Source organism: Dipodomys merriami, unplaced genomic scaffold (assembly GCF_024711535.1).
Source record: "Dipodomys merriami isolate MVZ:Mamm:240054 unplaced genomic scaffold, mDipMer1.0.p SCAF_30, whole genome shotgun sequence".
NCBI classification, from domain to species: domain Eukaryota; kingdom Metazoa; phylum Chordata; class Mammalia; order Rodentia; family Heteromyidae; genus Dipodomys; species Dipodomys merriami.
The window spans coordinates 3,847,987-3,873,944 of NW_027204493.1; the positions used below are offsets into that span (position 1 = coordinate 3,847,987).

A 25,958-nucleotide genomic window follows, 5' to 3' on the forward strand; every position below is an offset into this window, starting at 1 on the left:
GCATGCTTAAATGGAATAAAGTAAATAAAATATTTCTCAAAATTGCCTTAAAAGAGTTAGTAGTACTGAAGTAACAGCCAGAAAGTCAACTATTCACCAGTCATCTATTCACTTCTCATGATCAGACCTAGAGCACTGACTCCTAGAGATTCCTTCAGATATAGATGATATTTGCCTTGGAGCATTTCTCGTCTACCTACTCCTTCTCGAAGACCTTGCCTTCCTTTCTCCAGTCTTCCATTTCTCTGTATTTTTTGTTGATGTTAATTATTTACTTCCAGCCTTGCACATTGTCATTGCTCAGAGTTCCATCAAGGCCTTTCTTATCTACCAAGCATGAGCAAGTAACTCTGAAACCTATGCTGGCCCTCAAGCCTCGCTTGAGCTTCAACTGAAATATTCAAGTGCCTTACTTTAAATTACCGACAGGTCAGCCTGGTGCCTGTGAGAGGATCTAAACTTGACTGTACTTTCCTCCTTCAAATGTGCTCACCTGATATGTATGTATTTATGTATATATACATAAATATGTATTTTTGCCTGTTAATACTAGCACCAGGGCCTTATTCAACAGGATAAACCCAGTTGTCATCTTTTATTCTTTTTTGTTTTGTTTCGTTTTGTGGGGCTTAAACTCAGAGCCTGGGCAGTGTCCCTGAGTTTTTGCACTTAAGGATAGCACTCTACCACTTTGAGCCACAAAGCACTTGTACGGCCTCAAAATATTTACTCCTGAGTAATGATTTTCAAACTGTCCTTACAATGCCTTGTAAGCTGGTTACAATTACAGCCAGCATTTCTATTAAATGAAAAACACACTATACATATTAAGGCTAAAATGTTCTCCAGTTATCTTTTATTTTAAATATTAAGTACTGAGTCTCGATATTTCTGAGTGTAGATCACAGAAAAATTTGACTTTTTGTCAACTGTAAGATAACCTTCACTTGTCTTCCTTGTATTGTTTCAGATCTCGAGCTACTGAGTAGCTAGGATTACAGGCATGAGATACTGACACCAGGAAAAATTCTTCTGCATTCTGAAACACTTCAAATATCCTAAAAGTAAAGATCTAATTTCATTTCTATTATATTGGCAAAAATGGTAAAATTTACCAACTGCTGACAAAAATATAGAGGTTCAAGCATTTATTCAATGCTAGAGAAAATATATTTTTTCTACGTGCTTTTCCTTTGAACTAGGAAAACAATCTAATTGTCCAAATAGCAGAATGCTACACAAAAGTAAAATGCATTAATATATATGAACCGAAATATATTTCAAGATCAATAATAGTATTCTAAAGGCTATAACAGCACCATAGTGCCCTTAATTTAAAGAAACCATACAGAGTTAAATACACTAAATAGTTATTGTAGTTAATCTTAGTAAAGCAGCCTTTTTTGGCGTGACCAGATGAATATTGTTTCAAGTCTATAATAAAATGGAAATATCTTACAAAGGTTAATCTAATTTCCCACATGATATACATCAAGTCATTTCATTTTTTCCTTAGTGATTATAAAGAAAAAAACATACATGTAATAATTTTCTTAAGATATGAAATAACTGGCACATCTGAAAAATCTTTTGAAACCACACATTTCCATTACATGTTACAAAGTTCACTGATAATAAAACAAAGCAAACATACAACTTACTAGCTAACATACCAACTAGTTTACATCAATAAACTCTTGCACTTTTTTCATATACTTAAAAATTCAAAGAGTAATTACAATAAAAATTATTCTATATATTATTTCATGGTCGACCACATACTGAGTTTTTTAACACCCCCACCCCACCATGGTAAAGCTATACACATCAGAAGGTGAAAAAAAGAGAGTTCTCACTTAACAGTTTTTGTCAATTGTGGCACTTGAACTGCTAGATAATCTTTTCTTTGTAAATCTACTTGTAAGCCTTTGTGGAAGAGACCATAAGGCTCTATTTTCCAAGTTGTGTTCTACAGAATTTAAAATACTTTCTCTCCCCCTCTGACCCACTAAAAGTAAAAGACATGGTCAAATACTAATCATCTTTTGCTTGCATTCATGTTCCTTAAAGATATCTAAACTGAAAGGCCTACTAAGAAACCTGAATTACTGAAACGTTCAGCCTAAGGTCTTCATCTAGAAGAAAGCTAGTCCCTAGGCCAGGGGATCTAAATATCATCTTAAACAATACAGAAACACTGCACCACCTTATTAAGTAGGGCTATGAGTATGGGGAGGATGACAGGGAATATTTGCCTCCAAATCTCTAGTCCACAGAAGAAATAATCATAGGTAAGTATTATGGAATATATACGGAGACTGTAACACAACCTTGACTGGCAGAGGAAGTCAGGGCCACAACAAGGTTATCAAGCAGTCCTAACAGAACAGCTGAGCCCATCTCTAAGGAAGAACAGGAACAAGATGGAGGACTGTCCGCAAAGCAAGAGGACTGCAACTATGAAGATCCTAAGAGATGCAAATTAAATTACCTTGAAATATTATTTCAAATTTTCAAGTTGTCAGGCACTTAAAATTTTTAAATGTTTTGTAAAACCAGGAACTCTCATTCAAGATGGTAAAAGCAAACAAACTCTAAGAGACAACTGGGCAATTCTCTAAGCAATTATGTGTGTCTTTTAGGTCATTTGTCTTATAGATTGATTGACACAGAATTAGTGAATAACTTAAGTGTTAAGATACATACACACATGTAATAAGACACATATACTATTTAAAAAGAATAACAAACACTGTGAAGTGGAAAGAAAAAAAGTACAGAACAGTATGTTATCAATGAACAAAAACAGGATGAGATAAAGACAAAGAATATTTCACTGCTTCAATTTATGAATATGGATTATTCAAGAAACACAAGAAACTGATTTTCATTATACAATTTTTTATTGAATAAATTTCTGAATCATTTACATTTTTAAACTACTTTAATATGCTACTGATAGAAGATTATGAGGAATATTTAGGAAGTTCTAAGTAGAGGAATCAAGAGGCTAGATGTTTGTTTTTAGATAGATCACTCTGGAGCCTGCACCTGGAAGATCTGAAAGGAGCGAAGTTCAGTTAGAAGGGCACAGGAGAGCTCCAGATCACATTCTTTAATTTGATAACTACCCACACTGTGCACAATATACTTACTGCTCAAACCAGGTGGCAGAAAGGTATTACCTGCTTAAGAGCTAAGCCACACCATCTTCATTAGGAAACAAAAGAAAAACAAAACCAAGGTACAACACTTCCCAAATCACTTAAGATGGCAATAGACAGGAATAATGTAAGCCAATAATAGAGGCGTTGTTAGGTATAATTATTTTATCTCATTATGATTTTTAACCCTAAGACAGAAATGGGGAAACCATTACAGAGGGTAGCTTCTGAAGTTAAGAGACTAGGATGGAGTAAAGGAGGGTGGAAAATAAATGTTTTGTATCTAATACATATTAAAAGACAAATAAAAACTCTTCAACAAATAGTGTATTTCTCTGGTATCAAAATCTTTTTCAAATCAAGTTTTGTTTCACATAAAGCCCTAATTTGTGACTGTCATGGATCATGATTAAAGTTCCACCTCTGCCAACATCTGTATCTCCTATGTAAACTGTAATAATAGCTTTATTAGTCTTTGCAAGGTCATGAAACTTGAAGGTAAAATCCTTAGCTAAAAATCCACTATTCAAAAGAAAAATCACGGATCAATGAGGAAAAAGTTAAGAAATAAAAAAGAATTAAGAATAAAGAATTTTAAAAAGTTAAAAATAAAGCAATGTAATTAGTTGAAAGAGTAAGTGAAAGTCAAAACTTTGACCTAGGCTGAAGGACGTAATTCTATTTTGCACATGCTTTATCAACTAAAAGGCTACTCGACTTCCTTACACTTCTACAAAATAATAAAAAAAAAGCATAATATGTCAGAATATAAAACTATACTGGCACTCTGGCCTTCATCTTTATTGGTATCTTAAGACATATCTTAAAAGCGATGTGCTTTGCATCAAAAAGCACCACAAGAAAACAGAATGCTTTGGTGCAAAGCCAGGTTATCACAGCTAAGGTGCAGGAAGGCTCAAGCAATACTTGGCCATTTACTTGTGTGTCGTGTGTGTGTGTGTGTGTGTGTGTGTGTGTGTGTGTGTGTGTGTGTGTGTGTGTGTGTGTGTGTGTGTGTGTGTGTGTGTGTGTGTGTGTGTGTGTGTGTGTGTGTGTGTGTGTGTGTGTGTGTGTGTGTGTGTGTGTCAAGACTAGCACTCTACCACTTGAGCCACAGCTCCATTTCAGGCTTATTTGATGGTTTATTGCAGAAAAGAGTCTAAAGGACTTTCTGGCGCAAGGTGGCTTCAAACTAAGATCCTCAGATCTCAGCCTCCTGAGTAGCTAGGATTCCCTGCTTTAGCCATTTACTTTTATTTCAATGCACATGATAAGACACATTTTAGTATATTCTACCCTAACAATATAACAAACAACATTAATGTTCATGCCATTTCTATTACACAAGGCCCAGTATTCTCTGATGTGTACCTGATCACTAGTCCAGGCAGTATCTTAATACTGTATACATCATTGCAAGTACTGGCTTAACATAATCATAAAACAAAGGCTAGACATGGTGGTTCACACCTGTAATCACAGCTACTCAGGAAAAGCAGAAAAGTTAAAATAAGAAGAGTTAACAATTCTAGTCCAGACCAACAATTTCTAATTCAGGAACTCCATCCCAATTAACAGCCTGAGTAACAGGAAAAATACTGTGGAAGGCCAGCCCTGAGGCAAAAAGGGAAAGGCCCTATCAGTAAAATAACTGAAGCAAAATAGAGCTAGGATATAGCTCAAATGATTTTTAGAAAAAGAAAAAGAATTGCAAAACCCTAAATTCAAATCCCAATACTGCCTGATAATAATAATAATGATAATGATAATAATTCCTATCGATAGTGACCTAATTCAGTACATCTGTAAGATTATCTACAACAAAACCTATTCCACTGCCAGGTAATTGCAAAACTGCCTGCACAGTCTTGCAGGTAAACTTCAAAGCTTTCTTATTCTAAGAACATTAGGGACAAATATTTACCTATTAAGAGATTTCTGTACTCAGGGTACATTAGGTAATTTGACTTTTACACAATTATTGACTTTCCCTACATTTTAAGTTTTTATTAGCTGCAGTCTAGTTCAGAGGTCCAAGAGTTAATTCTCATTCAGATGCCACCGATTTTCCTGAGGCCTTCAAAATTTCAAAATGCCAGTATTAAAAAGGACTTTGGAGACAATCTAATCCAATCCTAACGTTCGCTTACTGAACTAACTGAAAAGCTGACAGTACTATAAAAAAAAGTATTGTCTTCGTTGGCAATGACACCCAGAGAAGTTGAAAACCACATAGGAAATTAACAACACAGAACCACAGCTTAGAGCTCTCCTGACCTCTGATCCCCACTCTGAACACGCCAAACTCAGTGTACTGTTTCATTCGTTTTTTTTTTTCTATTTTCCTGATGTGCTACTTGAAATTGTGGGAGTCTTCAGTGAAACTGTATGAAGAACATTTTCTTTAAATGGCATGTGACAATTTCTAAAAGGTGGGTCTTGAAAAATTAGAGGAGAATAAACCAAAGGACACACCCCTTTCCCAAAATAGAAACCAGTACTTTCATCTGACCTTAACATTCCCTCATTCCCAATTTCACAGTCCAACACAAATTCAACTACTCTAATCTCCAGTCCAAACTGTTGATTTTCTCTAAATCCCACAAATGTTTTTCAAATACTCAGGAAAAGAAAAGGGAAATTGGCACTTGGACTTCTACTTGGGCTCCCTTGAAGCCAAGATTTAAAATTTCATTTTGACATTATCTACAAAACGACTATGCTGAAGTTTACAAAGAATTAAAAAGTAATGGTTACATGCAACTAATTCCACACACTATGAGTACAGTGTCAACAATAAAGTATCCAATGCTGGTTTTTCTAGGTAATACAGTGCCTGGCAACCTCGATTATTCTCCATGTCTTAATGATAGTTGAATAGGGATATGAAATCAAAAAGGTCAATAAAGGAGGAGGAGAGCTGATCAAATTCGGGGTTCCAATCTCCCTTGGATTTATATGCTTCTCTCCAAAATACTAATGAACACACCTAGTCCACAGTGGAGCTGCTGGTCCCGAGGGCGTATTTCACACCTTCTCCAGTCACTTACCGTTATAGGACCTTTCTAGCTTACAAAGATGCAAATCCAACTTCCTCCCTCGCTCTCCCTGGCACCAAAGCCGCACGTGCTTTGACACCAACCGCAAGACCCTCCTAGGGCGCCCACATTCCAGCTGGGCAAAGGCAGACTCAGGAGGGCCCAGGCCTCGGGTCCCGCAGAGTAAAGGGGGGGTGTGTCCGTGGCTGCTACGCTCCATTTTCTGCAGCGCCCTTCCTCCCCCCCCCCCCCCCCGTAGTTCTCTCCGCACGCAGACCTCCCACCACCCACTCGCCTTCCTCCTGCGGGGCTGGACATGCCGGTCCCGACCAGGGGCGAAGGCCCGAGGGAGCCCCCAAGTGCCCCCCCGACAGTCGGTGGGGACCTCCAGGCCACTCTTTTCGCCCATCGAAGGCAGATTCGGGGCGTCCATTACTGGACGGAGACCTGACCTGACGCTGCCCAACGCCACCAAAACCCCCCACGCGCGAGAAGGGGGAGGGTGGTCTGCAGGAGAGGCCAGGGGCAGGGAGGTCAGCAAGTGGGATCCTGGGGGGCCCCGGGAACTGGGGTCGCCCCAGAGGTCGTGCTTTAGGGGGTGCAGGCACCCCAGTCGGGTCCGGGAGCAAATGGGGGCCCAGAGCCTGGACGCCGGGGCGCCCTCCCTCGCCCCCCGGCCCCCGCCGGGACCCACCAGCTGCTTGAGGTCCTCCTCCGAGAGCTCCGCGTAGCGGTAGCGCTGCTGCTCGAACTCGTAGCGGGTGGTCTTGGCCACCACCACCACCCGCGAGGGGCGGAAGCCGCCGTCCGCGCGGCTGCCACAGCCCGCCAGCTCGCGCGGCTGCCCGTGCCCCAGGTGCCGCCGGCCGCCGTCTCCGCCCAGCCGCGGCCGCGAGCCGGGGCCTCCCGCGCCCGAACCCCGCAGCGCCGCCCGGCCGCCCGCCACGCGCCGACAGCTGCCTAGGAGGAAGCCCCGGTAGCAAGTCATACTCGGCCGGGCAGCGGCCGCGGTCTGCAGCGCCGGCCTGGGCTCCGCGCCGCCGGGGGTGGGCGCCGCCTGCACTGCCCGGGCCGCCCGGGCCTTTAACTTCGCGCCTGGCGCACGGAGGTGAGGTGCGGGGACGTGCGTGGCCCGAGCCGCGAAGGGGACGTGCCCAGACGTGGACGCGGCCGGGGAAAGCGGGGGCGCTGGGGAGGCGGGGAGCCCCACGCCAGGAGCAAGGGGGCGGGGAAGAGCGAGAGGCCTCGGGATGGTGGGGTTGGTTTGTTTGTTTATGCGTTTCCATTGGCGCTTGCGCAGTGGCCGCTACGCCAGGGCCCAATCACTCCTTCCACTAGTGGCTTCGTGAGAGCTCTTCGCCCGCCCCCGGGCTAACTCTGTCCACCAATCAGAGGCCGTTGCGATTTCGGAGCCCCAGGAGCTATGGGGATTGGCTATCGCCGGGGCGAGGACTGGAATGCCATTTGGTATTCGAGCTGCCTCCAGAAAACCAGCTGGAACCGGTCTGAGTTGGCCCAGGGGCTGTGGGAGGGGTTTTGAGAGCCTGGCGGGAAAGCTAGTGCCCATTGCTTCTCGCTCCGTGGGTTTCTTTCGATATTTTCCAGGAAACAATCGCGTGCACTTTGTTCGTGCATTTTAACAAGGGCTTGCAGGAATGGCAGGGGCTGAGGAAGTGACTCAAGACCAACTTGTTTAGCTCACTGGGCCTACTACAAAATGAGGATGCCAGGTCTACCTGACAGAAGGCATTAGCAATATTAAGACAACAGATTAAACCAAGCTCAGCGTGGGACCCTCTTACCTGCCTATCTGACCACCAAGAGCCATCATCCCAGAAGGACACAGTTGCAGCCTCTAAGGACCTTGAAAGATAATGGATGCCTAGATGGGGAAAAGTTTAGCAAACTAGATAGGGCAAATAAAGAGTTAATAGTGTCAGTGTTTTGGACTTTATCCTATTGGCAGTCCGGAAAGCGGTGTTTGGCAACTATTGATCTGGCTTTGGAATATCGGTAGACTGGAGGGAAGAAGAGAAAGGGAGATCGTGGGAAGCTGATGGAATAATTACAGTGATAAGGACCTAGGCCAAGAAAAGAGTAATGCGATTAGAAGGAAAAGAAAATAGGAGGAGAAAAATCAAATGGCAATGCACATTCGAGTGTTTAATTCCTCCTGTTCCTAGTCTAGGCATCTCTTTTTTCCCACTCCTGGCATTACTAGTAAGCAGCTTTTGGACTTTTGGGCAGATTACTTCGTCTTGCTCAGATGCCTCTACAAAACAAGGTCGAACTAGAGTGGTAACAAGGTTCCACTAAGCTCAGTTGATTCAGCGAACTTGTCATTTTTATCTAGCAATCGTCACCATCATACATTCATTAATTCACTGTACTTTTGAATGTCTACTGTGTGGCAGGTGGTGCATTAGGTTGGTATACAGTTTTATCTGTTGTTTGTTGTGTTTTTTGTTTTGTTTTGTTTTGTTTTTTGCTTTTGACTAGGACTTGACCACTCTCTCCTGTGGGAGGTAACTTGGACATTCCCAAGGGTCACACTTCATGATTCATTACATATTAGGAAAGTAGACATTACAAATGACACAGATTTGAAACTAGGATAACTGGGAGAATGTTGACCCATTTGACAGAAAAATAAATGAATAGAGAAAACTCTTACCTTGGTGTGTATATAAATTTTAGGCCTCTGCCTAGTTCACAGATAATAACAGTTTTTGGTTCTCTACGATTTCTAGTTACAAATGCAAGACACAATGTATATTACAATATGTATCTCCCCATCTGTAATGGATATCCCTTTGCCTACCCTTACATTGGATCCCTTCTCCACTTACTTGCAAGAATTGCTTCATTAAGTTGTCTTCTCATGTGTACCTTGAATTCTATTTCCAATGTTACCAAATGATCTGATTGAAACTTAGAAGACATTTCTCAACCATTTGATCTGTCTTGAGCACTGGCAATTGCTACCATTCCTTTCTGAAATTTTTACTGCGTTTTCCTGAAACCAATTCCTAACAGTGTTGTTTATAGCTCTTTGCTGCTATTTTGAGTTCTTTCTGAGCCTATCTGCAGTATCTAACTCCTGTCTTTTCTGTCTTTCACTCACTTGCTGCAGCCTTCCCTCCACTCACTCTTCTGCATGATCTCATCCACTGTTGAGTAATGAAAATAACCTGGGCCTTGAAATTAGAAAGACCTTGATTCAAATCCCAGCTTTAGAATTGATTAGCTTTGTGAACCTTGAACAGTTGCTTAACTTTTCTGCACCCACTTCATCTAAATATTGCCTAAAATATTAGCCCTTTCTCTTTTCATGACTTTTCATGACTTCGGGAACCAACAGCTTTATTTTCTGTCTTTCTCCTGCGCTTAAAATTCTTATTTCTAGCTTCCTATCAGATAATGGCTCTTGATCTTTGCACATACAACAAACACATCAGTGAATATCAAGTTGTATTTGGGCCAGGCACCCTGCCAGGTGCTAGAGATAAGTGATAGTCTTTTTATTAGTTCTCTAGCCCTTGAGGAACCTAATGTCTATATGGTTTTATAGGACTTTGAAGGACTTCGAGGCCTTAATTCAGCCTCAGAAGAGTTAAGAAGCTTTCTACAAATGTCCTAAGCTAAGAGTCGACTTTGTAATCAATATCACCAAAACTGGAAAAGGAATTATGCAGAAGAAAATATCATAAGCAAAAGCATAATGGCAACAAAATAACAATTCTGAATTCCTAGAGAATATAGAGAGAGGTAGGCAATGAAAGATAAGAAAGGTAATGAAAGGTAAGACAAAAAAGGTAGATGGGAAAAAATGCCATGGAAATTGCTTTGTCCATATATAGGAACCTGCCTTTTATCCTTTATGAATCAATAAAAGGAGAAAATGGTACAGTTATCTTTGCAGAATCATGAAAATAAATTTCTTAAAAGAAAACAGTAAATAAGTATCTGAAAAGATACTCAACCTTTTTTTTTTTTTTTTTTTTTTTGCTGGTCATAAGGCCTGAACTCTGGGCCTTGGGCACTGTCCCTCAGCTCTTCAGCTCAAGGCTAATGCTCTACCACTTGAGCCACAGCACCACTTCTGGCTTTTTCTGCTTATGTGGTGCTGAGGAACCCAGGGCCTCATGCATGCAAGGCAAGCACTCTACCATTGAGCCACCTTCTCAGTCCATACTCAACCTTCTTGAACATCAGAAAAACACAAATTAAGGTCATAATAAAATAATATTTTATGTCCACTAGATGGGTAGAAATTAAGAAATTTTAGTAATGTACTTGCTAGAAAAGTATCTCATCTAGTAGATTAAAGATTGAACAGTCAGTTCATGAATTCCTCCAGTAGCACAATTTGCATATATCATCTTAGAAATTTAAAACATGTTCATGTATTTCAGTGTTCAAGGTCTGATGTCAAAAGTTAATCTGTGTGGTAGTATTGTAGGTAGAACTTGACCATTGCATAAAAAAAAGGAAAGCAAGCAAAGAAAGAAAAGGAAAGAAATAAAAAGAAGGGAAGGAAAAAAAGGAAGGAAGAAAATATAAATAAAATCATTTCTGGCTTTCATGTACTTAAATTCTCAACTAAATGTAAAAAGTAATGTTTTTGAATTCCTAACTTTATCTATTGTGAAGCTAGTACATTTGCTAGTGAATTAGCTATTATGATCACTACATCTAAAGCAAACTTACTGTTCTCAGCGTTTTATTGGAAATTGTGTGTGACACTATAATATTCACAATTTGAAGATTTACAGAGGCCTGAAAATGCATTCTTCAAAATTTCTAAACCCATGCCCTCTACCTTTTTTTTAAATGACATTCACATATTCTAAGGTTTGTATGTTATATTTTCTCCTGGGAACAAAAGAATCCTACTGCTTTACTAATAATGGATACAAAAAAATTTAAGAGAAAATGTTTTAATAGTCCATAGTTAAGTTAAATAAAATAAGAGTAAAATTCTGTTGAAAAAGAAGAGCTGCAGATTATGTTAGTATGGTATTATTAGGTATATTTAATTAGGTATACTATAGGTATGCATCTAATATATTTGGGGAATTATTAAGTAAACATTAATTTAAAGAAACTTCTATGAAAATCTAAAATACAGGGTTTGAGATCACATAATTCAGTAACTTATGAAAATGAATGTAATTGTACAATTGATCTCTTCTCATGAAAGAGAACATATGAAATATGTTCAGATGAAAGAGAAGGAAATGAGACAAAGGACATAAAAAACCCAAAAGGAAGGCTAGATGAAGAATACAATGAAAAACCATAAAACCTTTCAATTATCAAAATGATTGAAAGAATATTCTCCAAAATCTAGAAATTTTTACTGCTTTCCTGGTATTCTAACCCTATTTAAATTTGTTCTCATAGGCATTTCTACATAGATCATAAATTAGATAATATATTTTATCCTTTGATACATTAAAAATAAGGCCAAAGAAAGTCTTAGAATTAATTCAACTTCGATTTTTTTTAAAAAATGCTTATTTCTACCCAATGGACAAGAATGAGGACAAGAATGGATATGTCAGGAAGATCAAGATCCCTGTCCTCTGTGTCACATAAACAATTACAGTACATTCACAGCCTTCCCACACTGCTAAGATCTCAGAAGAAAACCAGTATTATCGTATCTTCTTCAAATTTCTCCCTGTCTGTGTTGTTTCTAGTGAAAATTTTCCACTGAGATAGACTTCATCAGGATCACTCCTTTGACAAGAGGCATGGGTTGAGAAGAGAGAGAAAAGGGGAAAGAAGACTTTCAGTTTAGGGTAAAAATTATTTGTATCTTCCCCCTCATGATAAAGCTTTTTTCTTTTTCTCTCTGCTATTTCTTTCTTCTTCTCTCACATTAACTTTTCTTCTATCCTCATTTTCTGAGCTAGAATTTATATATAAGCAAAGGATTTTTATGCACTCTATGATTTTTGTGGAAGAATGATTAGACCTTCCTAAGTAGCTAACTTATAGTAAATTTTAACTATTCACTTATATGGAGAAGCAAAACTTTAAACAATACACATATTAACTAAGTCATAGTTTAAAAGAATTAATTTAATTTCATATGCTAAATAAGAATTTCAGATATTAGGTAATGGTTAACTTAATAAATGAATGTATATACTTGCTTTTATTACTAGTAAATATAATAAAAGAATGTATCTTTTAAAATACATATTCATATGTAAGCTTCCAAATGAATATTTTCTTCAAAGTACCACTTTGTGAAGTGATTACCCTGATTCCAACTAAGTTGCCATTGTACAAGAATTTTTCAGAAATCATTTTGGAATAGTGAATCTCTATCTCCTGATTTGTGAAATCTTAGAGATTCAACAAAAAACATTTTGGCCAGGTGATGGTGGCTCATGCCTATAAATCCTAGCTACTGAGATATGAGGAAGCTGAGATATGAGGATTGTGATTCAAATCCAGGCCAGGCAGGAAAGCCTGTGAGATTCTTATCTCCAATCAACCACCAGAAATCTGGAAGTGGTGCTGCAACTCAAGTGGTAGAGTACTTGCCTTGAGCTAAAGAGTTCAGAGACAGCGCCCAGGCCCAGAGTTCAAGCCTCATGACCAAAAAAAACCAAAAAGTCATTTTGAAGCAATAGGATGATTGATCAGATTGAAAGTGAAATTTGTTCATAAGTATGGAGGCTAAATTTTCACATAATTCATAAAGTATCTCTGAAGCAGATCTCAAAAAAGAGCATCAAAATTCTGCTGTAAAATTTACTGTGCATATCACAGTAATGGAATTTAAGAAAAAGACTCTTTTGGCAATATATGATAAACTTATTTTCAAAAGGTCCTTCCATAACCACACCTACTAGAATATTAATGACAAATTAATTACATAAAGCAAAGGAAAAACATATTTGGCTTTTATATACTTAATTTTTCATACATAATGCCATATTTGTCTATTCATTCAACAACTTTTATGTATTAACCAGCAGTCATGAATATATACAATGCAATGGATGCAAATCCAAGAGCAGATACTTTTGTAAAGGCATTCACACTTGAATATGTAAGTACATTTAATAGTATTCAAAAGGCTAAGTGAATATATATAAATTTCTCAGATGATGAACATGATTTAATGAAGTCATGCAATTTAAGTTTAAACAAATGACTGAATATTAACTAAATTACTTGTTTTGACCAATGTATTACAAAAAATATTTTATTTGGTTATTTATCAAATCCAGAAATTTATAATTTTAAGTATTACATCCATCAATGTGATGAAATTCACATTCGTTATAAAATCCTAGTCTGAGGTTTTTATTTTTTCAAGAAATGATGCATTTTGAACTTCTGAGGTCCATTTTTTAAATTCTGTCATAATCAAGATGTAGCACATAAGAGAAAATTTTTATTGCAACAAATTATATTCCTTAAGCTTTACTCTAAAAACTCTCCAAGGAATGAATAGGGTCTTCTCAATTAGTTAGGATCGATTGACATTTCTGTAGGGTAACCAATCTTTGTGTAGACATTGTCATGTGTATCGTAGGCAGTATTCATAAACAGGCAACTGACTGTCTGTGGGTCCATCTAGAAGGATCTGTGACATAAATTTAAAATACTTTGTTACACAATAATATATTTAGAGGAGATTTAATATCAGATACAATGGAACGTGATTGGCTTACTGGTGAGAAAATGAAAGATATTGAATGTATATGCAAATACTGCTAATTGCGTTAAACATGATATTTTCAGATAATTAAAACATTCCTTAGTTCATGGACAACAAAGTCCAAACAATTAGACTTTTATAGCTCCCATAACATGATGGCATTTGCTTGCAAATGGAAAAAGATACTATCTTGAAAAGGGGAAATTGCACGGGAAGAAGTCATATGATTGGACTTTGCTTTGTATCAACTCCATTGCTTTACATTAAGATTGCTGCATATCAATCCATGTCCATTTCCAACAACAGAATAGAACAGAATATAAATTTCAAAAACATGTCTCATTGGTTGCTGAGTATTTTTACATTTAATTCCTATACCTTACTGATATTTTTAATGAGTAACAATTCATTTTCTGATAGACTCTATTTTATTGTTGAAAATATAAGCATAGTATAAAAGACAATTTTATTTTTTCATTGTATATGTTTCAGAGACAAGAAACCATTTTCTGAATAGATTTGTTAAAGGTAGCAAAACAATCATACTTCCTTAGTTCTCTAGCTCACTGAATCAACCATGCTAATGGTTGTTTCTGCATATACTGCAGAATACATTTGCATATATTGCAGAACAGGCCACATTTCATGCAGTTCTTTCTTCTATAGGTGTTGAGAATTGAACTCACTTGATAAGATTCCCTGCCACATGAGCCACAGCACTAGCCATTTCATCCAGTTTTATACATGTTCTTTATAAATTCTTAAATTATGTATTATTAAGATTTTAAAATAATAGCTAGGCATCTGTACATTACACATTTGTAATCCTAGTTATTCAGGAGGCTGAGACCTGGAGGAATATGGTTCAAAGCCAGCCTGGGTAGAAATATCAAGACTCCATCTCCAATTAAAAGTAAAAAGCTTGATTACCAGCCATGAAGAAAAAAGCCAAATGAGAGCTAAGACCCTGAGTTCAAGCCATGGATCCAACACACACACACACACACACACACACACACACACACACACACACACACACACACACACACACACACACACAGAATGATTAAAACTTGAAAAACATATCACTACACCACATTTTTTGTGTTACTGAGTCCTCTGTAGAACATAATTCAGGACTATGAGAAATTATTACTGAAAATACTTGGATAACATTAGAATAGCAACATCTGTATAACAAAGATGAGCTTACTAGCTCTTTGACAGTGTTTCTTTTTTTCCAAAATTAATGATGAATTTTACATTCAAATCCATACATCAGGACAAGAACTGAATCCTAAAAAAATCAATTTGCTACTGACTCTGTTTCAAACAATTGATTTGTAAATTCTGCCACAATAAAAATAAAATATAAAACATGAAAATGATGGTAACAATAACCAATAGTGATTTTTTTCCTGCCCTGAAAGGCAGAATTAATGCAATCTAATTATCTCAATAAGTAGCCAAATTCCAAAAGGGAAATAAGCAAAATTGTCAAAATTTCAAGCCAAATATGCCTAGAGATTCCATTATCTATGTCCAGTTCTTTTCATAGCCAATAAAAGAATGAGAACAAGTAAAGAGAAATATGAATAAATGGTTAGTTTCAGGGTAGCAACGTAATACTTTACATTGTTACTGTAATCTTCTTTGTAGTATATAGGCTAATGTTAAATAGGCACCACAATGAGGTTGAGCTGGTAAAATCCTAATGAAGATCAGTGATTCCAGTCCACGCTAAAGAGCCAAACTTTTGGGTTCTAACCATAACACACTGGAAAGAGATCAGTTTTCATTTTTTAAAATAATTTTAATGTATTGAAATTGTGCTCAAGGTTTCTTTTTTAAACTCCTGACCTAACCAAAAAAAAAAAAATTACCTGATTCGCTTTTAGTAACTTGACTGAAATCGTCTTCTTCTTCATCACAACTCTCTTGGTTGAACTGTTGGAGATCTGTTTCTGATGGGCTATCAGCTTGATTGACATCCTTGTGCTTATGGAAGCTTCGAAGGGCAACCAGACGATGATGTATTGCTGCGTACAGACATCCTGTATCTTTGGCACTGGCCTTCATGAGGCAAGGTAGATTATTAAGAATATAAATCACTTATATGCACTAGCCACATTTCACAGATTTTTTGGGGGGTGGGGGTACTGGGGAGCGAATCCGGGACATTGCACTTCCTGAGCAAGCACTTTACCACTGAGCTACAGCCCAGCCACATTTTACAGATTTTCAGTCTACCACTATTAATAAGGAAAGAGTTATATAGCATTTTACAATTGTACATAATTGTACAATACAACATAATTATAAGTGCTAACAGCCTTACTAATTAATTAATTTTTGGAATAAACCCCATCCTATAGTGGATAAATTTGAAGATGCCTCAATGTGTGCATTTAAGTTGAGAAAGTAAATTTTATAATTTAATATATTTATTTGACTTTAAGCAATTTTAGCATTAAGACCTTTCTTTCTCTACTGTTTTACCCTATAGACAATTGGAAGATTGGAGGAAAAACTTCCTCAATTTCCTTTTCATCACTTTGCTTAGACATTTCTCCAAGACTCATAGCAAACTTCATTAAAGCAATCTATGAGATTTACCATTAACACATAAAATGTTTGTGCTTTACAATACTTTTCTTTGCTATTTTTGTGACTGCTATTAATATAAAAGTGATGGTAGAAATAACCAAAATTGGCATGACATTAACTGTTATATTTTATTCTACCTTTACAACAATGCTGTGATATAATTATTTCATTTATATTAGCAAAAGCAGATAACACAGGTATTCAACATAGACTCATTTTTTTCTTCCCTTTATAAATGAGAAATGGCTAAAAAGGGAAAAGGAAGCCCAATGCATTGGTCCACGTCTGTAATCCCAGCTACTTAGGAAGGAGTGATCCGGTGCAGTTTGAAGCCAGCCTAAGCCAAAAATTAGCAAGACTTTATCTAATAAGATGGATATGGGGACTTATGCCTGAAATCCCAACTATTCAAGAGGCATAAATATGGGATCTCGATCCAAAGCTGAACCTGGGCAAAAATCATAAACCCTATCTGAAAAATAAAACAACGAAGAGCTGTGTGTATTGTCTAAGTGGTAGAGCAGCTATCTACCAAGAAACCTTGAGCTCAAACTCTAGGAAAGAAAGAAAAAGAAAGGAAGGAAGGAGGGAGGGAAGGAAGGAAGGAGGGAGGGAAGGAAGGAAGGAAGGAAGGAAGGAATAAGAAAGAAGGAAGGAATAAGAAAGAAAGAAAGAGAGAGAGAAAGAAAGAAAGAAAGAAAGAAAGAAAGAAAGAAAGAAAGAAAGAAAGAAAGAAAGAAAGAAAGAAAGAAAGAAAGAAAGGCAAGCAGGAAGGCAGGAAGGCAAGAAGGGAGGAAGGGAGGGAGGGAGGGAGAAAGAGAAAAAGAGAGGAAGAAAGAGAGAAAGGAAGGGAGGGAGGGAGGGAGGAAGGAAGGAAGGAAGGAAGGAAGAAGAAAGAGACAGAAAGGAAGGAGGGAAGGAAAGAAAGAGAGAGAGAAAGAAAGGAAAGAAACAAAGAGAGATAAAAACGGAAAGAAGGGTAAAAATGACTTGTCTGTGAGTTACAGCTACTCAGCAAATTGCTAGTATTTGAATCCAGAATTTTGCCCTTCAAGTCAATAGGATTCATTAATTAAATTGTAATGCAAAATAAAATAGAACTATTCATCTATTAAAAGAATTTTTGAGGAATAAGTACTTTGATGGCATAAAACACTCATTCATATTAAGTGTTTGATAATCATTGTAGCTACTTAATCTTAACTGAAAGCTTGAAGCCTGTGTTATCATCACCGTCTTTTTTGCACATGTGTAAATCAGTTAAAAAAAAGTCCAGGTAACTTTCCTGAAGCTTATAAACGCAATATGCCACAAATGTACAAAAATTTACATGTTGTCCAATTTTGGAATATTCCCATATATACAGTGAAGTATCTTTTGGGTATGGAATCTGTGTCTAAACATAAAATTCATTTATATTTCACCTATGCCTTCCATATATAGCCTGAAAATAATGTCGTATTTTTGCCTTTATTTAGATTTATGCCTGTATTTTGTCTGTGATTTGTCACATAAGGGCAGGTGTAAATTTTTCCACTTATGGTGACCTGTTGAGGCTCACAAAGTTTTGAAGTTTGGAGCACTTTGCTTTTTCAAATTTTTAAATCAAGAACGTACAATTTATATAGTATAAGACGAATATGTTGAAAGTAACCATACCCGAGGGGGACATTTTAGTGATAGACAGGGTCACACTTGGCAATATACTTACTTTTATATAATAAAGTATTTGTGGGGTTTTTGTTGTTTGTTTTTTATGACTGGCCACACACCAACAATCAGCTTTCTCCATTACTTTGTGGATGCCTATTTACTTGTGTTGGTACCTTCTGCCTGAATCATTTGGGTACTCAGGCGTCTCCAGTCTTCTGGGTCTCAGCCCATGGGGAAAACCCAGCTTTTACAGGAGGGTAGCTCTGTTCTTGGCAGCTCTCTTGTGTTGGGATCTTGTATTTGAGGTCAAGCATTCCTGCTGCTGGGAACAGCTAAACTGTGCTCCCATCCTGTTACCTTGGAGATATACTCATGCTCAGAATTGGAATTTGCTGTTGGACCAGTTGTTAGAAGTTGCTAGCTCTGGGTTTTTCCATTCCTTGCTGATTGTTTTCTAGTGGTCCGAAAACCTTCTCTGTTTCAATCTGCAGTGTTAGCATCAAGCTTCAAATTCTGCTGACTTCTTCCTAGATTTTATTCCTGACAATATAGTCACTCGGATAACTTAGTAAGGTCATTAATAGAATTTAAATAGTAAAGAAAAGGGTAGATGGCATGGATAAGAAATGACTACTCTAGACTTTGATATTGATTTCAGAATTCCATATATATTTAGGTCTTAGAGGATAAGCATTCAAAGTGAATGACTAATTCCTTTGCCAATGGTCCAGATTATGATAAAAAATAAAAACCAACTAGGAATTGTAGAGCTCTATTAGTGCATTTGTAAGATAATCTTGCATCACCGCAGTTTTTCACTTACTTGAATTAAAAATACTTTGATGTTATAGTCTTCTAAATCTGTAGCTGTTATTTGCAAATTTCTGTGGTTTGCTCTTTGAATCTTCATTTGAGCCCAGAGTTTGCTATTGAGGATTAGCCGCAGACTGCCTTGATTACGCATAACTATAGTAGAAAGCAAACATGTTAGATTACAGCTCCTGATTCCTTTGCCTGCCAAAAATAACGATTTCCTAGTTCTAACAGCAAAGTAAATCTTGTAGTTGTTTTCTAGACTAGATTTTCATTATTAAGTATATTTAGACTAAAATAGAACTTATTTTTCAAATTGTATTTGGGCTTTATAAAGCAGAGTTTTGTTCAGTTTAAGTACTAAAATTAGATTTTTATAATAGTTCTCAATATTTCCAACCTCCTTTTAAGCTCTAGTGGCTTGAAAAATATCTATCTAAGAATTGCTTACAGGGGCAAAAACAGAAGTAAATCCAAAAAATAGAATCAAATAAAGTAGAGCTCTCAAGAGATTATTATGAACACATTAAGAATATTGAAGAAGGCCAGGCACAGTAGCTTACACATGTAATTCTAGCTATTTAGGAGCTAGAGATAAAGATCACAGTTTGAAGCCAGACAGCAAGAATGTTTATGAGATCCCATCTCAACAGAAAAAAAAATGCTAAGCATGATGTTATGTGTTTCTCATCTCAGCTACAGTAGAAAGCATAATAGGAGAGTCACAGTCCAGGCCTGTGAAAAACAAGGCCCTAGCTAAAAATTACCAGAGCAAAAAGAACTAGGAGCATAACTTAAGCAGTAAAGTGTCTTCTTAGCAAGTGCAAATCTCAGTATACACCAAAGGGGGAAAAAAAGAAGAAGAAAGAAAGATACATTGGTATGGAGACATGCTCACGGTATACAAAGTAAATGAAAATGTCAGATTCCAATGCAATGTAACATTGTGTGGCTCATGTATACACATATATGTGCAGAGAACAAAGTCCAACAGAATCATTCTGTTAACAGACACTGTCTCAGGATAATAGCCCTTTAAATGCTTCTATTTCTCCTTTCCAACCACCTATATTTTCTGATTTCTACAATGAAAATATATTGTCTACATAATAAGAAAAACTGTTCTGGAGTTTTAGTTTGCTTTTTTGTTTTGTTTTGTCTTGTTTTCAGATTTTGGCAGGCAGTGTTAAACCCAGAGTAGAGAGTGACTTGTACTGCCTTGTTAATACTTAGACACCTAATTGTCAGTTATATAACTGAAAATATTGTTCCTGTACTTTTGGTCTGCACATATCTCATTTCTTGAGCTTACTCTTGACAAATATTCATGCACTTAAGATTCTACACTTCTGGGCCTGGGAAGGTGGCTCAGTGGTAGAGCGCTTGCCTTGCTTTCATGAGGCTCTAGGTTCGATTCCTCAGTACCACATAAGCAGAAAAAGCCAGAAGTGGCGCTGTGGCTCAAGTGGTAGAGTGCTAGCCTTGAGCTGAAGAGCTGAGGGACAGCGTCCAGGCCCAGAATTCAGGCCCCACAACCGACAAAAAAAATCCACACTTCTACTTGTACTCTCCTCCAAAGAAACTCAAAACTGACTGGCAAAACCAGCCCCACACCCACCTCTCTACCCAGGCTCAGTCTCAATTTGGTCCCCTGAACAAAGAAAGCCCAGCATCTTTTTGGATGCCAAACAGTGAAATCTTTAAGTGAGACTAACTCCAGTTTCTGATTGTCCTCCTGCTTGCAGAGTTCAGAACTGGAATACATGCAGCCTAATGAGTAGACTACCTTGAAATGGAACACTTCCTAGTGTATGTTAGCAATCATATTTCTTGGAGTGTCTTATAACCCAACTTCAAGGAGTGTGTAAGTGTGTGTACTGCTTCAGGTTTAACCCTGACAAATCATGCCTGGCTTTACAAAAGGATTCCTTACTCAGTCTTGACTGCAACGTTCCACAGTCGCTGCTTGCTGTGTCATTCAGCCTCAGGGTTCCTCTGCCCCTTTCCGTCCACGATTGTGTTGTTTTGTTGAATATAAATATCTTGCAGTTGATCTAAATGATAATTTTTTAATGTCAAGCATACATAACTTTTTCAAAATAAACTATTTCCTGTGTTCTAATATCTGATCTAGTATCTGCTCATTTATCAGAATGAGCTATAAAACAGCTTTTGAAATTTAACTTTCAAAAGTAGAGTCTGAGTAGCTCAAATTTCAAAACATATATATGTATATATACATACATTATATGTATATATGTACATTGTATGTGTATATAATGTATATAATGTGTATACACATAGATGTATATTTGTGTATATGTATATAATGTATATGTATATATTTATATATAATGTAGACAGGTTCCTCAGGACTTGTTTCCCACGTGTCAAGTTCTACCTGCAATAACAGATAACTGCATCATTATATTTTGTTTATTCTCCCAGAGACATTTGTAGGCATATGCATGCCAATACCAGCATGTACTCCTTTTCTTTTCTAAAATAGTGTAATACCATGCAAACATGCTGGGATTTTTTTTCCACTTACTATATCTCTATATTCACCAACTTTTGCATTAAGCTTCATACTATTTGAGATGTATAATGGTATTTAAAAATAAAGGATTCAGGAATTATTTGCTTACTTTAAAATTTGCAATGACAACACAAAAACTTGGAGAACTGTGAAATGAGGCCCCAGAGCCCTCTCTTGCATCTAGCAAAGATCAGTGGCTCTCAAACACTCCTACATGTAAGAATCACTGAAGTTGATCTAATCCAAGGATTATACACACTTATTTAGAATAAAAGCATCCTTAGATCTTAGAGGAAATGAGGAGAAATTGAGAGCATTGGACAGAAATGCAGATGGAGAAATGGGCAAGTGCAATTCCCACCTTACAGAAACATGATAAACGTATAGGACCTGATGCGCTTATCTCTCAGCTGTGGTACTGTGGAGTAGATCCATGAAGTTCTTGATTTATGCATTAAAATTTTTACAATTATTTTAAAAAGGAAATGAACAAGTTTACATTCCCACCAACAATGCAGTAAGGTTCCCTTCTGTCCACATCGCCTCCAGTATCTGTTGTTATTAGAGTTCTTGATAATGGCCATTCTAACTGGGGTGAGGTGGTATCTCAATGTTGTTTTGATTTGCATTTTTTATGGCTAGAGAGAATGAATCTCAAACTTTACATTTTAATTTCTTGTCTTACACAGAAATTAAGACATGAACATTTTAAAACCTTCAGTATGAAAAGAACAGCACTGACTATAAAAGCATTCATGGAAAATATATTGGTCTGAAGATGGGATCCTAGTAATCTCAGTACTTGGGAGACTGAGACAGGGGACTAAGAGTTTGAGGGCAGCCTAGGCCACATAGTTGAGACCCTGCCTTATAAAAAGAGAAAGAAATAGAAAGAAAGTAAAGAAGAGAGAAAAGAAGGGAGGAAGGAAAAAAGGAAGAGAGAAGAGGAGGGGAAAAAAAGAAAAACCATGAAAAACAAAAATTGGAAAAAATACAAAAAAGAAAAAGAATAAAACAGACAGGATCTAATGTTGAAGAATGTATACCCAGCAACCTTGGTGTACACACACACACACACACACACACACACACACACACACACACACACACACACACACAAGAAAATAACAAAATGTTGGTTTGAACTTTGGGAGTGGCCAACATTTTTATTGAAGCAACGTAGTCTTCACAAAAGCATTATTTTCTGATGTCCCTGATGATGGTAATTTTATCCCTTGTATATATGACCAGAAATGATGTACAAACCTTTAACACATTATGTTCTGCTTCTTCTCCAGTTATAACATTAACTTTTTCCAGCAAGTATTTTTGTGATAGTCGGGAAGAAAAAGCAGCAGCGGACTCAATTAGGGATGTATTTTTTATAGAATCTTTTCCTAAAAGCAAACGGAGGTAAACACATCAAAGGCCTTATTCTCTAATATGGAAGTTCTTTTTTTGCACTATTAACACACATATCCTTATCTATTAACAATAAAATTACTTGAATTTGGGTCAAATTTCCTTATCAACTTCCCAAAGCATTAACAAGATAAAAGTATAAAGCTTATAATAGCAAATATGTTTAAATCTTAACCAAAAAATGCCCACTGGGTTTTAGAATTATTTTTTTAGTTTTACAGATATCAAATAAGTGGCATGACAAACAGGAGTCGCAAGTAACTAAGTTAAATGTACAAATGAAATAATTCTTACTTGAATTGGGGGAGTTGATAGGAAATTTCACAATGGATTTGAATGTTTTTCCCTTGGTATTTGAGTCACTTTCAAGTTGAGGCTGGGTGAGTTTCTCAGTACCCTAAGTGAGGAAAACATACATTATTTAACGTCATCCCTAGGTATTTGTAGTGATCCATAAGATACTTTTGTTCTTTTATAACATAGCAAACAAATCCAGATGCTATGTTCTTGTTATGGGCTCCTTTTGTACTAAACATGATTGCTAGAAGTCTTTTATTCTCATCTCAAAGACATAATCTTCTTACTGCCAGTTTACTTCAGAGAGGGTCTAGTCCCAGGAACAGTGTGAAAAGTTCTAGTGGCACAGAAGATATAGAGATTTCACATTCCCACTAGACTAGCCTGTTGTCTACAAAGTCAAATTATCATCTCAGCTTTAAGATGTCCAGAGACGCACCCCCAAACACACACACATCTTCAAGAACATATTTATAAAAAGATCCTATTTTTCCCAAGGAAATTTTTACCAGTAATTACTTTTAAGGCTACCTACTATATACCTTATATCATCAAAGCCTCTATGAAGAAAGACAAACTGCCATGCCATTTATGACCATGTATAGGGATTAGAGCACTGGTACTTAAAACTTCATGTTCCTATCATTCTTCTTTTAAATTCAAAATTCTTTCACACTATTTGAACACCAACATATTTCCTGAAAACTTGTAGGGATTGGCATAATTGTTTTCACATTAAAAAAATAAAAACTCAGGCTCAGAAAGTTTAATGACTCACTCTAAAAGTTCACGGTCAACCACAAATCCAAGAATGCACATTGGCTCTCAGATTACAAGGCCACAAGATTACAAGAGGAAAAATACAAGTAATCTCTGTTTTGTCTACCATCCATAGAGATTGCTAACTGAAAGAGATAGGAAGCTCAAGTCTTTTTATCAGCCACATTTTAAATGCCCTTTGGAAATATGCACAAACTAGTTATCTCAGACCAAACCTCTCTAACCAAGACTACAGCTCATTTGAACAGGTATCTCAGTCTCTCCTTATAAATTAGAAGTCTCTCTAGGGTACTATGTCTTTTTCAAATCTTGCTTTGGAGCCATTTTATCCTTGCCCTCACCCATAGGGATTCTGACATTAGCAGCTGAGCTTATGTAAAACAGATAATTTTGATTTTCCTTAGGTACCACTTGTTTAACACAAATCAAAGTATTATTTAATATTTTATATCAGGAATAATATTATAATTATGCATTTTCCTCTCTTCATGGGTTCCCATCCATTAGTCTAACAACTAAGATTGGCTTCCCACAAGAATATTTCCAGGTAAAGAAAGAAAATATAGGGGCTGGGAAGGTGACTCAGTGGTAGAGTGCTTGCCTTGCATGCATGAGGCCCTGGGTTCGATTCCTCAGCACCACATAAGCAAAAAGAAAAAAGCCAGAAGTGGCGTTGTGGCTCAAGTGGTGGAGTGCTAGCCTTGAGCTGAAGAGCTCAGGGACAGTGCCCGGGCCCCACGACCGGATCCAAAAAAAAAAAAAAAAGGAAGAAAAGAAAAGAAAGAAAATGTACCTTTGAAACTAGGAGATAAAAAGTATGTTCCAATTTAACTCAGCTTTTTAATTCATTTGTTTCCATAAATATAAAGTGATTGTCCTTTCTATAAGCATAGAAACTATTACCAAAATCTTACCAAAACCCTTTCTACCATATTTTCTCCAAAAACGAAGTCAGACCTGCAGCTCTTAAAAGAAGACGTATCTTCATTCAGTTGACATCTAAGAAAAAGAATTACGCATTTGCTATTTTGAATGTATAAAGTCATTTTAAATGATAGTTAGATTAAACAATGTTCCAATAGCTTATGTAAGATATAAACATCTGCTAGCACTTGTTTATCTGAAATTATTGAGAGATGAAGGAAACCAAACGTGATATTCAAAGTATTTTCCAACTGTTACAATATTGGCATTAGCTCATCCCAGAGATCTTGTGCCCCATCACTCCTGGTTCTGTGCTCAGTCATAAGGGCGACCCTGGGATTTCCTTTTCCACCACAGCCTCACCGCTCTTCTCTGCCCCAAGTGGCCAGTGTTGCTATTTCTTGTAAGCACTCAGAGACCTTCAGAGCAAAAGCAAAATCTATTTTTCTTGTCAGTTTTACTTGAGCAAGCAGACTTACTTTTCTCCTTCCAGGATTTTATACGTTAAAGGTTTTTTGCATGGAAAATACCCCTCAAGAGCATCTTTGTAGGCCAATGTGTTCAGGAGTCCCCGTTGATTCCCCACTGTGCAGAGTAAGCAAATGATACTATGTAGCAATATACCTATTCAGGTATATTTGTCCACAGAAAGATTTAGTTTGTTGCCAGCAGTGCTAAGAAATATCAATGTTTAATTTTCCTTTTTCTCTATACAAATTATGCCAACAAATAACAGACAATACCAACATTAATTAGAAAGAAAGGGAAATGTCAATGAAAGGGAAAAACTAATAACCAGATAATTAATTCTTAACAAATAAAAATTTAATCAGCCAGAAACCATGGCTTATGCATGTAATCTTAGCTACCCAGGAAGCAGAGATTGTGAGGATTATCATTCAATGTCAACCTGAACAAAAACTTTCACAAGTCCCCATTTTGACCAACAGTGTATGATGGTGCACATCTATTACCCTAGCTACACAAAAGGCTGAAATTAGGAAGACTGTGTTCCAGACAAGCCCAGGACAAAA

General features: G+C 37.2%; 2 protein-coding genes across 5 annotated transcripts in view; both read right to left on the minus strand.

The window, feature by feature from the left end:
* Nadk2 (NAD kinase 2, mitochondrial) overlaps window positions 1-7,418 on the minus strand; it is a 43,169-nt gene extending 35,751 nt beyond the window's left edge. The window contains exon 1 of one of the 3 annotated variants that reach the window (XM_070041033.1): window positions 6,897-7,416. In XM_070041033.1, the coding sequence (XP_069897134.1) occupies window positions 6,897-7,190 (294 nt within the window). In that variant the 5' untranslated portion in view covers window positions 7,191-7,416. Of the gene's footprint in view, window positions 1-6,896 lie in introns of all 3 variants that reach the window. The other 2 variants (XM_070041034.1, XM_070041035.1) reach the window with 2 other exon arrangements.
* A 4,893-nt stretch (window positions 7,419-12,311) lies between these two features.
* The window catches only part of Ranbp3l (RAN binding protein 3 like), a 43,588-nt gene continuing 29,941 nt past the window's right edge, over window positions 12,312-25,958 (minus strand). Inside the window, exons 9-15 of one of the 2 annotated variants that reach the window (XM_070041036.1) lie at window positions 24,915-24,999; window positions 23,218-23,320; window positions 22,768-22,898; window positions 20,896-21,016; window positions 18,973-19,115; window positions 15,773-15,962; window positions 12,312-13,814 (exon numbers count right to left, since the gene is read on the minus strand). In XM_070041036.1, coding sequence (XP_069897137.1) covers window positions 13,771-13,814; window positions 15,773-15,962; window positions 18,973-19,115; window positions 20,896-21,016; window positions 22,768-22,898; window positions 23,218-23,320; window positions 24,915-24,999 — 817 coding nt within the window. In that variant the 3' untranslated portion in view covers window positions 12,312-13,770. The remainder of the gene's footprint in view (window positions 13,815-15,772; window positions 15,963-18,972; window positions 19,116-20,895; window positions 21,017-22,767; window positions 22,899-23,217; window positions 23,321-24,914; window positions 25,000-25,958) is intronic. The other variant, XM_070041037.1, reaches the window with a different exon arrangement.